This window comes from Bos taurus, chromosome 10 (assembly GCF_002263795.3).
Source record: "Bos taurus isolate L1 Dominette 01449 registration number 42190680 breed Hereford chromosome 10, ARS-UCD2.0, whole genome shotgun sequence".
Classification (NCBI taxonomy): Eukaryota; Metazoa; Chordata; class Mammalia; order Artiodactyla; family Bovidae; genus Bos; species Bos taurus.
This window is the reverse complement of record NC_037337.1, coordinates 88,430,618-88,447,297: the sequence shown is the minus strand read 5'-3', so window position 1 is coordinate 88,447,297 and position 16,680 is coordinate 88,430,618. Positions and strand designations below refer to the sequence as shown.

The window sequence follows — 16,680 nt, the reverse complement described above, 5'->3', positions numbered from 1 at the left end:
TCATCTATACAGTTCTGATAACTCCCTCAAGAAGAAAAAAATCTGTGAGTCCCTGCACATATTTCAGAACTCCTTCAAAAGCTATTCTTTCTTGAGGGCATCAAAGGTGAGTCATGAACTCACAATTCTTCTCCTTCTCATATATTTACAAACTGTATTAAAAATAACGACCTAGCCAAAGATGAACTCACTCATCTTGGGAAAAACTAAGCTTATTACAATTACAGTTTAACTGTAGAAAGCTTGGAGAATTCTGGCTCTTGCCCTGTAAAGCAAGCTATGAAAGGTTGCATGGCATTGGCAACAGCACATCTTTGAAAAATTGGGACTTTCAACATTTGTAACCCTAAAAACAAAACAAAGCCAAACAAAAAGAGAAACTGGCTGGACGTCCAACAAGACCTGCATGTTGCCTTGTCAAAAATCCACTCCTCTGTTCCAGTTGAATGTTCTTCTTTTAGCTAAGTAACATCAATTTTCACATGGATGGCTTTAAAACAATAAAATGTAACTTTTGCTTGCTTCCATTTAGAATGCATTGACCTATTATTAAAGGTATTAACAGAGATTGTATCATACATTTGAATTCTAAAATATTTTCAATAACTGTATTTTGACATAACCAGTTTTCGTTATAGCCCAGGTATTTTGTACATTTAAAGAACTGGGCTTCCTGGGTGGCTCAGTGGTAAAGAATCTGCCTGCCAATTCAAGAGACATGGGTTCAGTCCCTGGTCTGGGAAGATCCCACATGGCCCGGAGCGACCAAGCCGTGCATCTTAACTACTGAGCCGTACTCTAGAGCCGTACTCTAGAGCCGGGGAACTGCAACTTCTGAGCCCACTTGCATGACTACTGACACCCGAATCCTAGAGCCTGTGCTCAACAAGAGGAACCACCGCAATGAGAAGCCCACGCTGCAACAAAGAGCAGCCCCTGCTCTCAGACTAGAGAAGAGCCCGTGCAGCAGTGAGGACCCACACAGCCAAAAATTAATAATTTTTTAAAAAGAAATCTAATCAGAATCAACTCAACATTGTACAGCAATTATCTTCCAATTAAAAATATATATATAAGAAATCTACTCAGAGTATATATAAAACTGGCAAAATCTGAACACGCTCTGTGGATTGTATCAATGTCACTTTCCTGGTTTTGATACTGTATCTTAGTTATGCAAGATGTGACCATTGGGGGAAACTGGATGAAGGGTGTATCAGTTCAGTTCAGTTCAGTCACTCAGTCGTGTCTGACTCTTTGTAACCCCATGAATAGCAGCACACCAGGCCTCCCTGTCCATCACCAACTCCCGGAGTCCACTCAAATTCACATCCATCGAGTCAGTGACGCCATCCAGCCATCTCATCCTCTGTCATCCCCTTTTCCTCCTGCCCCCAGTCCCTCCCAGCATCAGGGTCTTTTCCAATGAGTCAACTCTTCGCATGAGGTGGCCAAAGTACTGGAGTTTCATCTTTAGCATCATTCTTTCCAAAGAAATCCCAGGGCTAATCTCCTTTAGAATGGACTGGTTGTATCTCCTTGCAGTCCAAGGGACTCTCAAGAGTCTTCTCCAGAACCACAGTTCAAAAGCATCAATTCTTCAGCACTCAGCTTTCTTCACAGTCCAACTCTCACATCCATACATGACCACTGGAAAAACCATAGCCTTGACTAGACGGACCTTTGTTGGCAAAGTAATGTCTCTGCTTTTCAATATGCTATCTAGGTTGGTCATAACTTTCCTTCCAAGGAGCAAGTGTCTTTTAATTTCATGGCTGCAGTCACCATCTGCAGTGATTTTGGAACCCAGAAAAATAAAGTCTGACACTGTTTTCACTGTTTCCCCATCTATTTCCCATGAAGTGATGGGACCGGATGCCATGATCTTCGTTTTCTGAATTTTGAGCTTTAAGCCAACTTCTTCACTCTCCTCTTTCACTTTAATCAAGAGGCTTTTTAGTTCCTCTTCACTTTCTGCCACAAGGGTGATGTCATCTGCATATCTGAGGTTATTGATATTTCTCCCGGCAATCTTGATTTCAGCCTGTGCTTCTTCCAGCCCAGCGTTTCTCATGATGTACTCTGCATATAAGTTAAATAAGCAGGGTGACAATATACAGCCTTGACGTACTCCTTTTCCTATTTGGAACCAGTCTGTTGTTCCATGTCCAGTTCTAACTGTTGCTTCCTGACCTGCATATAGGTTTCTCAAGAGGCAGGTCAGGTGGTCTGGTATTCCCATCTCTTTCAGAATTTTCCACAGTTTATTGTGATCCACACAGTCAAAGGCTTTGGCATAGTCAATAAAGCAGAAATAGATGTTTTTCTGGAACTCTCTTGCTTTTTCGATGATCCAGCAGATGTTGGCAATTTGATCTCTGGTTCCTCTGTCTTTTCTAAAACCAGCTTGAACATCTGGAAGTTCACGGTTCACATACTACTGAAGCCTGGCTTGGAAAATTTTGAGCATTACTTTACTAGTGTGTGAGATGAGTGCAATTGTGTGGTAGTTTGAGCATTCTTTGGCATTGCCTTTCTCTGGGATTGGAATGAAAACTGACCTTTTCCAGTCCTGTGGCCACTGCTGAGTTTTCCAAATTTGCTGGCATATTGAGTGCAGCACTTTCACAGCATCATCTTTCAGGATTTGAAACAGCTCAACTGGAATTCCATCACCTCCACTAGCTTTGTTCATAGTGATGCTTTCTAAGGCCCACTTGACTTCACATTCCAGGATGTCTGGCTCTAGGTCAGTGATCACACCATCGTGATTATCTGGGTCGTGAAGATCTTTTTTGTACAGTTCTTCTGTGTATTCTTGCCACCTCTTCTTAATATCTTCTGCTTCTGTTAGGTCCATACCATTTCTGTCCTTTATCAAGCCCATCTTTGCATGAAATGTTCCTTTGGTATCTCTGATTTTCTTGAAGAGATCTCTAGTCTTTCCCATTCTGTTGTTTTCCTCTATTTCTTTGCATTGATCGCTGAAGAAGGCTTTCTTATCTCTTCTTGTTATTCTTTGGAACTCTGCATTCAGATGTTTATATCTTTCCTTTGCTCCTTTGCTTTTCGCTTCTCTTCTTTTCACAGCTATTTGTAAGGCCTCCCCAGACAGCCATTTTGCTTTTTTTGCATTTCTTTTCCATGGGGATGGTCTTGATCCCTGTCTCCTGTACAATGTCATGAACCTCTGTCCATAGTTCATCAGGCACTCTATCTATCAGATCTAGTCCCTTAAATCTATTTCTCACTTCCACTGTATAATCATAAGGATATATAGGAATTTTTTTTTTGGCAATTTCCTTTGAATCTACAATTATTTGAAAAAGTTCATTCAGAGGAGGAGTCCCTGGGCTTTACCCCCAAAGGGGTTCATGGCACAGGAAATGTTAAGAGGCTGCCTAATGAGAATGTTGGCATTCATTCATCTCTACCTATATGAGCAGATAAAGGATAGGCATATCCAGCTGGTGTGAACCCACAAAAGCCCCAGTGAACACTGGGAGTACGCCTGAAACATGCACTCTGGTACTCACTGGAACCTGACGGATGCCTGCTCCAGATAGTAGATGTCAAAGAGCCAGTGCAGAAAGACGTCCAAACTAGAAGCAAGAATAAAGCAGACCTGCCATTAGTGAATCGATGAACTAAGGCCTGGGGTTCCATTTCTCTTGGGCTGGCTTCCCTCCTTCCAACCTCCCTTGCCTACTCCCCGAAGACTCTCGCACCTTAATATTCCAGCTGGCCAATCCACACTGCCTCTCTTCTTAATGGTGCCCACCCTGTTCCTGACTCTTTGACCTTTCCACTCAAGGCCTCTCCTCCAGCAAACCTTCACCAGCCTTTTCTCCCACAGCGCTCTCTCCCTCTTCTGAATTTCTACTGCACATTTCCCCCACCTTGGGCTGCCAGGCAGCTGGGAGGGATGGCTTGTCTCCGCAGCTGGATGATAAGCACTTTGAGGGAAGAGTTCATGGCTGACCGCTTAGAGTTCACATGATACCTGGCTCATGCTAGGCTCATGACAGGCACTGGACTGTCATTTGAGGAATGGATTTGCAGCAGTCACAGGTGGGCCTACAGTATCTGAAGGAGGAGGTTCCGACTCTAGGGTGAGCCTGGCTGAGAGAGGAGAGATAACTGGAGTTGAGGTACCTGGTCAGTCCCATAGAGGGCAGAATGACCACCATGAACACCAGAAAGACATAGCACTTGTGCGCTATGATCAGATTCTGACTTGTTCTGGAAGGAAACAAAGAGACACATGATAAGAACCAAACGACTGACTACAGAATGGAGAGAGAGAGAGACGGCCACCTGGGCTAGAAAGCAGTTTCATAGCACAAGTCAGTGCCATCTCCACAGCGCACTGAGAGCCGTGCTGTGTCTGGCAGCAGCAGGAAAGAACGGCATGATCAACTAGTGATGTCTGCCATGGGCAGAGGAAAGGGAAGGGAAGGCTCACACATACCATACACTTGACGCCCCTGTTGCAGGGACATCACTAACAATACTCAGAATCCTTGCAGCATTTCAATAAGCAACATGAGCCTTGGCCGTAGGAAAGCCCAGGAAGGATTTCTGTTAAGAGAAACCTCTTGGCTTACTGCCTGATAGGATGATAGAAACTTTGGGAGCAATAAATAACTTTTGAGACCCATGCAGCCTTCAGTCCAGAGCAGGTCCATTTTGCCCCAAGATATAGTAAATACTTCCTAAGTAATTAGCTCTTACCACAGAACTATTAGGGCTAATAAACAGGGAGGGGCTCTTTGTTTAAAATATGGCACCGTATGGGCTACATGGGTCTTCAGTCAGATTGAGGGCATGGGCTCCTCTGCGATGACCGTAGCAGCCCTTCTGACATTTTTCAGACAAGTCCTGTTTACTCGCTCCCATCCTCCGCCCTCTCCCTGGCATTCCTGCCATTTCTGCCCACGGCTCCAGGCCCTCAGTGCGTGGCTGGAAGACGAGGGAGCAGCCTGAGGAGGGCTTGGTTTCGGGTATCTCAGCATCCCTGAGACAAACCAGTCCCTTCTTTTTCAAAGACAAACTATCTGTTACTTTTTTGGGATGGTTTTGGGCATCAAAGCCATCCTGCATCAATTCCATTCCCCAGGTGAGACAGGAAGCTGGAGCACAGGGCTGGTGGGGACGAGGGAGTGGGGAAAGAAGCTGGTGCCAAGGGAAGGATAAGAGGGGAGGCCCCCAGCTCACCTGGTCCAGTGGGCTTCAAGGAAAGCAGAGAGGTAGACGATCAGAGGCAATGTCACGGTAAAGGCCCAGAGCAACACAGACGGGAAGAACTGGGTCACGATGGGGCTCTGTGTGGGCGGGTGGAGGTGGGGCAGAGAGAGGTCAATGCGAGAAGCCCGCTCCCCCTCACAGGCCTCCCCTGCCTTCTCCCACACCTCTGGCCACTTCTCCAGCTCAGTCCCAGAGCGGGCCTCATGTCCCTGAGGCTGCACAGTGGGCTGGGGCCTTTCTCACTCAGAATCTGCCTGGCTGGGGCAGCCAGAGGCTGACACCTCAAGGTCAAGGGGCATCCCCAAGGGGTGCAGGCCTCCTATGCTGAGATCACTGGAGGGACGGCCTAGTCTGACCCCAGCGACTTGGCCCCAAGGCCACAGCCACCTGCTGTCACTCAGGGAGGAGACGCTCAGACTTTAGGGAGGAGACACTGCTTTTACCGCGATGTTGTGTGAGACATGGTGGAGAAGGGGAGGGTGTGGTGTGAGAATTCCCGGGCAGAGCTGTGGTGCCCCGGCCTGGGGCCTGTTGTGAAGCTGACAGAGGAGGGGGGCAATGGGAAGCGGCAGCACAAGGACTTGGCTTGACTGTGTGCACGTGTGTGCATGTGTGTGTGTGCATATGTGTGTTGCGTGTGCACTTCCATGTGTGCGCCTGCATGTGTTTTGCTGGAACAGGCACGGGGATAACATGAAAGAAGGGGCCTTCTAGGATCACTGCAAGTGTGCACGTGTGTATGTACACATGTGTGTGCATGTGTGTGTGTGCATGTGTGTGTGTGTGCCTGTGTGTGTTTTGCTGGAACAGGCATGGGGATAACATGAAAGAAGGGGCCTTCTAGGATCACTGCAAGTGTGCACGTGTGTATGTACACATGTGTGTGCATGTGTGTGTGTGCATGTGTGTGTGTGTGCCTGTGTGTGTTTTGCTGGAACAGGCATGGGGATAACATGAAAGAAGGGGCCTTCTAGGATCACTGCAAGAGCCTTGAGGCTACAGAACTTGGATATGGGCCCGTCCAGCTCCTCGGAACTCCTCTATGCATATGGCAGGGACGGCTCTTGTGGACATACCCAGGGCCTGTGTGTCCAGAAGTGAGGCAAGTGGAACCAGAGCCAGAGAGCCTACTCCTCTTGAAGGGCTGCCCTAGAACTAAACTCTGTCTTCCCCACCGTCGCCTTATCTTCACACCAAGGATCTCGGCTCTAGAGAACGTGGGGTAAATGGAGCTGTCACGCTCGCCCCACCCTCTGCTGCTCTTTCGTACCTCTAGCTTGACCCAATCTAAAGAAGTCCTCCAAGCCCATCCCCCCAAATTCAGCCCAGAACTTGCCTAAGGCTCCCCCACCCTTCAGCCCTAGTCCCTAAGTCGGGCAGTGGCCCACATGCATCCTCTTTAGAGCAAAGGAGACCCTGGGCCACCACGTACACCCACTGCCAGGGCCACAACTGCGTGTGCTCTGGAGTCACGTCTCAGTGGGCCCCCCATCCCATCCTTGCCGGAGCCCTTCCTTTGTCTCCCGGGGGGCCCCCATGCCTGGCCTGAGTGGAGGAGGCACCTGCAAATTCTCGATGGGGCGGGTGACGTTGTACAAGTCGATGGTGTTGATGATGATGGCAGGCGTGGTGAGGAAGAAGAAGAGGAAGAAGAGGAAAGTGTTGATTGCGATAAAGCGGGCCCACCAATGGAAGCGGCGGACGGACAGGTGTTTCCTGGGCGGGATGGAGGAGGGAGGCGCGCTTAGGGCCGTGGGTCTCGGCCCTCAGACCCAGCCACGCTGCTTTCTGCATGCCAGCTGTGGACCAGGCTGCCCTGGTCTAGTTCAACGCTGTGGGCCCACGCCTGCATGCGACAGCCCTAGGCCTTCTCCTATCACGCCACTTGTCAGGCTCTGAATACATCCCACAGGTGAGCCAGAAGAATGATCTGAATTCTTTCCACAGGAAAAACCTTTTCCCCAAAAGGGGGTGGACTTGGGGGCAGGCAGAGGCTGCGATGCCCAGGAGAGACACAGCCCAGCAGGGGCCGTATGTGGAGGAGGAGGACAGGCCCTGATTCTTTTCCCCATCCTACAGGCGTCTTCCATCCCAAAGGAGCTCAAGGGAGAGGAGACAGACAGAGGGGGCTTACCAAATAATGTCCTTGGGGTGCGGGGCACGGACTACCCTCCAGCGGTAGGACTTGACGATGGTGGTCACTGAGGACTCTTTGGGGGACATCCCACAGTGGATGAACTTGTAGTCCTGCAGAATGCTGCGGAGACGAGGAAGAGACAGAGGTCTGGGGGTGAGGAATTCTTGGAGACTTGGATATGTCTCTCCTGACCTTATAGGTGGGCAATTCCTCAGGCCTGGTCACTGGAGGAAAGGGTGTTAGAGGGATGGACTGCCCAGGAAAAGAGGGGACCACGTAGTTCTCAGTTCATGTCTTGTCCCCCTATTGGTAGTGACGGCACAAAGACATGCTCTTTCTGTGAGGTTGACAGGGGAGGTACTCATTTAGCCTCCTCTTAATATCAATAGCTACCGACTGCTCCAGCCAGTGCCTGACACTGTGCTAACTGGTGAGTCACATCATCTTAGCTGCATAGATTACTGAAGACACAACCAAAGAGGGGCGGGTGCTGGCACTGGGGCCCCACCTTGGGTTTCCTAACTCACATCTGCTGTAATTAAACCTGAGATCCCTCTCTACTGAGCGATGGTTCTCAGAAAGATATGTAGATGTCTCACACACACTAAATAGGACACATATTCCTTCTTACCCTTCCAGGAGGTGGACAAGGAAGATATAAGTAACCAAATTTGATGAATAAGAAACTTGAGGGTGTAACTAACTTGCAAAATTGCACGTGATCTGTTGCCCTGAATTCTAGCCTGTGCCACTGTTCCTTTGCAGTGTCAGGGCGGGTGAAAACAAAGCCTTGTGAACGATCAGGCTCCCTCGGGGAGAGGATGGCTCCATCGTCCTCAAAAGACTGATTCTGAGGCTCCTATGTATTTGACCCAGGCCTAAGATTCCTTCCAGAACACTCCAGAGCAGACCTCATCCATTCCTTATCAAGATGGGGCTGCCAGTGGCTGGGGCAGAAGAGGGAGGAGCCTGCAAAGCTATGAAACAGAGAAGGCTTGCAGAGGAGAGGAGAGGAGCAGGAATGGCAGTTGGGTCTTCTCTATGCTGACTCTGTCACTCGCGGGGAGGGGAAGGGTGACGTAGGGGTGATGGGTAATGAGGGGCGGAAAATGGGTATCATTCTTGTCAAGGCCTGGAAGAGGAACCAAGAGGTCAAGGGCTACGCTGACCACTTCTGGGCTGAAACAAGGATGTATGGGGGTGGGGAGCCCAGGACCTGGGTGTCTCTGGAGACAAGCTGAGCCCAGCAGCTGGAGGAAGACGCACGTGGCCGTGCTCCGGAAAGCAAGATGGCATCTGTGATGCCCGTGAGGAACAGGGCGGGGCCGAGGGGAGGAGGGCTGAGCACGGCATGACGGAGGCAGGCACTCTCCCCTCCTCCACTCCTCCCCTCGGCTGGAATGGGGGTGGGAAAGGATGGTTTCGGAGAAGCAGAGGCCCGCTCTTGGGGCCGGGATGGGCGCAGCAAGCAGCTGCCCGCCCCCCCGCCCCCCAACCTGGCACTCACTGCTTCGTCATCCTGGAGTCCTGGAAGGTGACGAAGATCAGGTCCAGACGCTTCAGCCGCGCGCGGTTGAGCTCAGCATTGAACTCATCAGTCAGCTGCTCCTCCAGCTCGCTGTAGTACTGTTCTGCGTCCACCTAGTGGGCCAGACGTGGGCCTCAGAGCTGGAGCGGCCAGGGCTCCAGGAAGGCTGCCTCTCTCCCCCCGGGGGCACAGGCCGGTGAGGGGCGGGGATGGGGGTGTGTCTTGGTTCCATCCCCAGCTCCCTAGGAAGCCTGGCAAAAAAGCTCAGGACCCCAGGTGGGCTCCCAGGTCCCAGCTCTCCAGAAGGAAGAGGCTGTCACTTTGAAACAAGTTCCCTGCTCTTAGATCTGGGGAAAGGGAGGCTTCCCCAGGGGTGAAGGGGTGCCTTTGGCCTCGGGGTGGACTCCGGAGAAGCGACAGCCTTTTCAAGTGCCTGCAGCCTTTTCAAGTGAGGGAATCATGCTTTTTTTCTGAACTGGCTAGATGAGTTCAGTCCCGCCAAGGCCTCCTTCTAGCCACATGGGCGGGGCGATAAGATGGAGCCCACAGCTTTCCAATGTTCCCATCCCAGCTCCTTCCCCCGAGGCCGGGCAGCCTGCTGAGTCCTTGCTGGTCCTCCCCACCAAGCCCCGAAGGGAGCAAGAACCAGCCCCGTCCTGGATCACTCTGGGAGGGGGAGGCCCCGAGAAAGGCTCCTCTGCCTTCTCAACAGGGAGACAGAACATGCTGGAAAGGAGAACGTGAGCCAGGGGCTGCTCTGAACGGAGTCTGCGGCCCAAGGATGCAGGCCTGGGATACCGCCCGGGGCCGTGGACGGAGCCTGGAGCCCCGGTGCCCCAGCCCCTCTGACGCGCCCCCAATGTCCGCGCCAATTACCTCTTTGAAGCAAGCCCAGCACCTGCAGAAGCACAGCCGGGAGCAGGGGTGGACCTTGATCATCACCTTCCCCTTCTTCTTGGCCTTGGCGGTGTAGTAGAGCCGGCCCCGCATCGCGTGGCGCCTGCCAGCCAACAGGTGACACGGTGAAGGGTCTCGAGGTCAGAGGCCGAGCAACAGCCTCCCCTTCCCTCCCCGCCCCAGATCCAGACAGGTCTCACCGCAGCCTCACCTCTGATCGTCCAAGTCAATCAGGGTCCTGACGTCATAGCAGAAGTGGACTCTGGTCACTACGCACCCTGGGTAGGCCTCGCTGAAGCCAGGAACAAAGATGATGAGGCAGCCTGCGGGGCTGGGGACTTCCCCTTTCCCTAGCGCTACAGCCCACAGGGCTGAGGGGCACAGCTCCCAGGGGTTCCCGGTGCTTGGATGGTAGAATCCACCCCCTGGCTCCTAAGCCTGGACATCAGGGTTGATCCCTGTTAATGAGAGATTTGCCACATCCTTCCCAGATGACACAGAACAGGGCCAGGGAGCAGAGCTGGACATTGCTGCTCACGGACAGATAATTAGCTTCTAGGGTTTGGAACTCAGGTCACAGAAGGGGCCACAAGATAAGACAACCTGTTCTAGACTGGGCACCGTGGCTGGAGGGTGACCGGGAGGGGGCCATCCACGCCTCAGCCCACCCCGCCCCACTTACTGAAAATGCTTAATGATGATCTCTGGGTCTTGGATGTCCGTGGGGACATAGGTGATCATTAGTGTCCTGGTGACCTAGGTGGGGAAGGTCAGTGGAGAAAGAAGATTGCTCACACAGGAATCCTGGGTCTTCCGGTGGCCCTCAACCACCTGGAGCAGGTCGTCTACTCACATCAGGCTGCCTCCTTGCTGGGTAAGCCAGGTGCCAGCTTCCCCACCCAGCCCACGTCCCTGAGGTCAGCAGGCAGGCAAGCTACACCTCTGTGCATCCTGTGTCCCGTGCTCCGCCCGCCCCCCACACCGGGAGACCCCTTGCCATGGATGGCTGTAGTCAGGGGATGAAGAGTCAGAGGCTGCAGGGAGAGGTGGAGGGCTCAGGGACGACCAGAGCTCCATGACCTGCAAGGGCAGCTCATGCTGTCTTGCTGACCTCCGGGCTCCACTGTTCCACGTGATGCCCATCTCGAGGGGACATCCCTATCATCAGACCAGGGATGGGGAGTTGGAAGGTCAGCTGGACTGTGGGGAGGGAATGGGGAAGTCCCTCAAAGTTCACATGTTACTCTGTGAGTGGGACATGTCTTCCTGAGCCATCGCCTCGTGGCCAGCATCTGTAAACTGTGCTGCTAGAGAGGGGAGTCTGGGCGGAAGCTTCTGGTGACAAGACAGAAAGCTGATGTGGCCGAATCCAGATGGGCCAGGAGTGTCTAAGCCTCCTGGCAGGCTGAGACATTCAGGGTTACCTTTCAGGGGTGTGTGCAATTGCATTCTGGGGTGTGTGCAATTGTGTTCTGGGGTGGGGTAAAGGGAATCTGTCCTTTAGGATGAAAGGCTTGAAGAAGCCCATCTCTCTTTTATCTGCCATCTTCCCTCCCGCTAGGAGACTCTACCTGCCTAGTGGTCCTTCCTGGGATCACCTCCCAAATAAGTGAATACTACTCAAACCCTTGTCCCAGGTTCTGCTTGGGAGGTGGGATGGGAGAAATACAAACCAAGACAGTGAGAACACAAAGAGGCAGCCCATGCGTTTCTGACCTCAGGGAGATGGTAGAAGGGCCAGGAGTTGGACGCAAGAGTGGGCAAAGTAGTCAAAGTATCTACCCACTGGGAGCACTGGCCACTGAAGATGGAGATCACCCCCGCCACAGTCAAGGCTTCAGTTTTCCAGTGGTGGGGAGGTCCAGGGGTCCTTGGAGAGGGTCCAGGGCAGCAGGGGTGTAGCAGGAGGATGTACTTGGGGGCAGCTATTCACCAGCTGGTTTGGAAGGGTCTCAGTGGTTTCACAGCCCAGACAAATGTGCCAGGTGACAATTCCCAGGGATAAGCAGAGGAGGCCTCCCTGATCGGGCAAGACTGCCTGGTGTGCAGACCACGACAAGCTAGGATGCTTCTGAAGGCTGGGAGTGGGATGGTCCAGCTTAGGGGGGGTAGCAGGGGGAGGGGCTCTAGGTGAGAGGGCGTGGTCCTGGTAGTTCTTTTCACTTACTCACCGCATAGCTTTTCCTGGGCACAAATCCTAAGCAGTGATGAGTCATGAAGAGGAGGTTGGTGATGAAGTATAAGAAAGCAAAGATGCTATGTAGCCACAGGAACTTACTCCTGCCAAGAATGAGACACGGAAGGCGTGAGACCCCCCCCCCACCTCCTCCCACCTCCCAAGGGCCACCCTCCAGTGCCTCCAGACACTCAGGCACCTTGGAAGGGGATGGAGAAGGGGCTGTCCACTCCAACGAATGAAGGCTAGCGTTGCTCGACTGTTCACTATATGCCAGACGCAGGGTGGGAGCAGATGCTCTGTGTACATTTTCTCACTAGACTCTTGGACCGTGTGAGTGCGGTGCTGTGAATGTCTTTGTTTTACTCGTAGGGAAACAAGGGCCAGAGTGCCTGCCCAAGGCTACTCTTGGCCGTGGCGGTCCCAGGAGAGGAGCCCAGAACTGCAGAAGCACTTACACTCTTCATACCGTGTCACGTTGCCCCCTGCCCACCCCCCACACCCCCTGCCACTGCACAGCTGACCATGAGGCCAAGCAGAGCAGGCCTGCAGAAAGGAGGGCCTGCAGATTCGGCTCACCTCCCTGGGGCAGGAAGTGTTTGGGTCCCGGGGCTCTGCACTCACGTGAGGCTGTCCCAAGGCACCAGGCCAGGAAGGCTGCTCAGAAACAGGGCCCGCCTTATTTGGTGCAGTTTGAGGACAGAGAGGCTGCCTGGCTTCAAAATATCTCATCACTGTTCCCCCGCCCCACCTCCTCCGCCTGGCCTTTCACTTCACTTTTCCCATCTGGCTAAATGCCTCTCTCCTCAGTTTTCTCAGAGAGGGCAAGGTGACATGGTCCCTGAGGGACGCTCCGGCTCTCTGGATTTAGGAAAGTTGAAAGGGCTCTTGGCCGCCCTATTAGACTTCACTTCTTGTTGGAAGTTGTGGGCACCGCACTTATACCAGCGACTGGGCGGGGAGAAGCTGCTTAAGCTCTGCTCTGGCGCCGCCAGCACCCGGGGCGGAGCTGGCGAAAGGGGGCCCAGCCTTTCTGGTGCTTTTGGAGTTTGGTGGGGTTCGCAGGGGTGCAGGGTCAGAAGATGGGGTGGGGTAAAGGGAGGTGGGGTTAGGAGTGCGCAAGCCCACTCACAGCTGCTGGAAAGGCTGCTTCGGCTCTGTCAGGAAGCCGGCCATGAGCCCTGGGGGGCCTGTTGTCTCAGCCGAGACCAGCAGGGCCGCGTCTGGGTCCTACAGATTGCTCTGGCCACCCGAGGGGTTGGCTGATGTTAACGTCCACAGGCTCCTGAACCATGAGGGCTGGAGGGGCCTTAGAGCTCATGTCCAACAGTCTTTCCGCCACCACGGACGAGGGATGAAGCTCACAGCAGGGTGCTCTGCCCCAGACCCAGGGCCGGCTAACAGCAGAGCCGGGGCAGGAACCCAGCTCCTCTGGGTCCTTAGTCTCGTGGCTGTAGGCATCAGGTCTGTGCTTCACTCAGTTCCTTGAGGCCTGAGCTGAACTCTTTTGTGGGCAGAGGAAGCAGTACCTTAAACCTCCACTTACTACAGTGCTTCTGCCTATCGGGAGCTAGACATAACCAAGCAAAGAGGACCACCTTGCTGGGACTTCAGGAGTGACTGGTTTAGCTAGTTCCATCCATTACAGAGATGGGGACACGGAGGCACCAAGAACACTTCTCACGAAGAGAAGGCAGTGTCTGGCATCCCACTTGGGACCTGGGTTCCCAAAGAAACCAGGCCTTTCTCGTCAGCAAAGAGGAGCCCATGTTTTAGACTCACCATCAGACCACCTCTCCCCACCAACATCCACCCCCTCCCTGCCCCGGCCAGTAGAATGGGAGGTAAGAGGATCAGGTACCTACTCTGTGGAGACATTGACAATTGTGGTCCGGCCAAAGTGACTATCCCGGTCTGAAAGAGAAGAAGGTTGCCAACCTCAAGCCTGGCTCCTCAACTGGTTGGGCACCAGACCCTAGAGTTCCCGAGTGAATGCCTGGGGCCTAGAAACGCTTGCCTACTTCCTGCGCTTCCTTTTAGTTCCCCAGAGCTTGTTGCAGGAGACGCAAGAGACATGAGTTCCATCCCTGGGTCGGGAAGATCCCCTGGAGTAAGAAATGGCAACCCACTCCAGTATTCTTGCCTGGAGAGTCCCCATGGACAGAGGAACCTGGCGGGCTGCAGTCCACGGGGTTGCAAAGAGTCAGACACGACTGAGCGACTAAGCTCGAGCACCAGTGGCCGAGGAGAAACAGGTGGAAACCTGAGCGATCAGTGCACGCCTGGCGCCGTCTGGACATTTACACACCACCTAGTTGTACGGCCCTCGTTCAGCTCTGTGTCTGCGCTCACTAGTGAAATTTTGGCTGCTATTCACTGAGCACCCACTACAGGCAGCGTGCGAAGCACGTGACATGCATCGTCTTTATCCCTATGACCATTGAGGAAACCGCGGCCTGGGGACATTGTATAAGATGAAATAATCTTCTGGGAAGCAGATGTGGGTAAACGGTGGGGAACCATAAGTTTTCAGTCTCTGAAGGCCAACCCTCCTCACCCACCACACTACTGTGTCAAAATCTACCCTGTTAGGAGAAATGTTGATGGACTCCAGATGAGAAATTCTGCCCCTACGACGCTGCGTCCACCGGAGTGGGTACAGCCAGAGATCCGGTCCAGGGATCTTGGCAGTGGGTCACACGCCATAACAAGGCCTCCACGAACACCTGGCCAGGTACAGTGTGGGTCATGGATCATGGATAAACATTCGGTCTTAGACTGAATTACACTATCTGCCTTCTCTGCGCCAGACCCTGGGCCAAATTGGTACCCAGAGAGGTATCACCTGTGGTTTCCACGTGAGGGAACCAGAAGCACAGGTTGCCTAAGGTCCTATAACTAATCCTGAGAAGTGCAACTAGAAGTTAGAGTTTGAGATGCCCAAGCCCCAAGCTCTGTCCCACCAGCTGGGTTGCCTCTTAGGTCTAGCAGGCTGGGCTCAGGGTCCACAGAGCTCCACATACCCAGAACATCTCCAGTGTAGTTGATAGGCAAGATGATGCCCAAGGAGGGGATGCAGAGGATGAGGATAAAGATGATGAGGTGGTACTGGAACATGATGTAGATCCGGGCATCGTCTCCACACCTGCTAATCAGATCTTCATTCCTGGAGGAGACACAGAGATGGGGACACTGCTCAGGGGCCAGTGTGGCCACAACTCAAGTCAGGGGCGGAGGGAGCAAAGGGCGAGGAAATGACCGCCCCATGCCCGTGTCTTCATCTTCAGAAACATCCCTCTTCTCAAAACTTGTTAGGCCTGAAATGGGTTTCACTGAATTTCATAGGCATATCAAAGAAAGAGGCTGCAGATAACGCACTTGGGAATCCAGAAGCACTCTTAAATCAGGCATTGATTTCCTCTTTTATTGCTTCTTCAAACATTCCTCGCGCCTGCCATGGTACAGGTACTGAACAAACCGTTAGTGATAACAAGATTCATCCTATTTTTCAAAAAGCTGCTCCTTAAAAACCACAATGAGCTAAAAACTTCAAACGACAATGAGCTATCACTCCATACTGCCAGACTGGTCAGCATTGGAAACTTGGTGAGGCAGGTTCTGAGAGGAGGTGCTGGTGAGGGTGTGGGGTGCTGGGAGCTCTCTCATACTCATGGGTACTGACTCTGGCAAGGCCACTTTGGATAACAGTTGACATTATCCATAGAAATCGACTAAATGTACACCCTATGGCCTAACAATTCTACTCCTAGGTTTAAAACCAACAGAAATACATGCACATGGGCATTAAGAGACAAGGATGAGAATCTCAGAGATGCATTATTTGTAATGGCCCCGAACTGGAAAGAACCTAAATGTCTATCAAAGGTGGGATGGACACAAGAATGAAATACACACGCAGTGAGCTGCATACATCACATTATGCATGAACGCAATGTAACACTACACACAGATAAAAATGGATGAGCACAGCTGAACCCCACACACGTAATGTGGAGTGAAAGAGGACACACACAAACAATACATGCCTTATCATTACATACAAAGTTCAAAAACAGGCGATACTGAACTGAAGAGTTAGAAGTCAGGATGCTGGTTCCCTCTGCAGAGCAGGGAGGTGCTAGGAGATTGGGAGGGTGCAGGAGGAGAGCTTCTGGGGTCTTGGCAATGCTCTAATCTTTATCAGGAGGGAGGCTGTGATAACTGAGCTGGACATCTATTTTTTGGGCACGTCTCTGCATGTTTGTCAACTCCAGTTAAAAATGTTAAAAGCAACACATGCTTATAATAGAAACTTCGGAAAATACGAAAGAAGAAAATCATTCGCCTACAATCTCATCAAACCTAAGACAATGGGTATTAATCATTTTGGTCAATTTCCTTTAGTTTCTTATTATATTACTGGTTTACCTTAGTGACTGTAGGATAAACAGCATTTAGTGGCTCAGATGATAAAGAATTTGCCTGCAATGTGGGAGACCTGGGTTCGATCCCTGGGTCAGGAAGATACTCTGGAGAAGGGAATGGCTGCCCACTCCAGTATTCTTGCATGGAGAATTTCAAGGACAGAGGAGCCTGGTGGGCTACGGTCCATGGGGTCACAAAGAATCAGACACAACTGAGCGACTAACACTTTCACTTTTTTCCCACTTTCCTTCATTTCACATTTAATCTGGC

At 52.1% G+C, this 16,680-nt stretch overlaps 1 protein-coding gene across 8 annotated transcripts in view; it reads right to left on the bottom strand.

Annotated features, from left to right (window-relative positions):
- TMEM63C (transmembrane protein 63C) overlaps positions 1-16,680 on the bottom strand; it is an 86,357-nt gene that overhangs the window by 11,979 nt on the left and 57,698 nt on the right. For all 8 annotated transcript variants that reach the window (XM_059890625.1, XM_024997806.2, XM_059890624.1 and 5 more), the window contains 12 exons: positions 15,009-15,151; positions 13,851-13,899; positions 11,981-12,089; positions 10,492-10,565; positions 10,021-10,101; positions 9,789-9,912; positions 8,892-9,025; positions 7,382-7,504; positions 6,810-6,963; positions 5,218-5,324; positions 4,156-4,242; positions 3,537-3,602 (listed from right to left, as the gene is read on the bottom strand). In XM_059890625.1, coding sequence (XP_059746608.1) covers positions 3,537-3,602; positions 4,156-4,242; positions 5,218-5,324; positions 6,810-6,963; positions 7,382-7,504; positions 8,892-9,025; positions 9,789-9,912; positions 10,021-10,101; positions 10,492-10,565; positions 11,981-12,089; positions 13,851-13,899; positions 15,009-15,151 — 1,251 coding nt within the window. The remainder of the gene's footprint in view (positions 1-3,536; positions 3,603-4,155; positions 4,243-5,217; positions 5,325-6,809; positions 6,964-7,381; positions 7,505-8,891; positions 9,026-9,788; positions 9,913-10,020; positions 10,102-10,491; positions 10,566-11,980; positions 12,090-13,850; positions 13,900-15,008; positions 15,152-16,680) is intronic.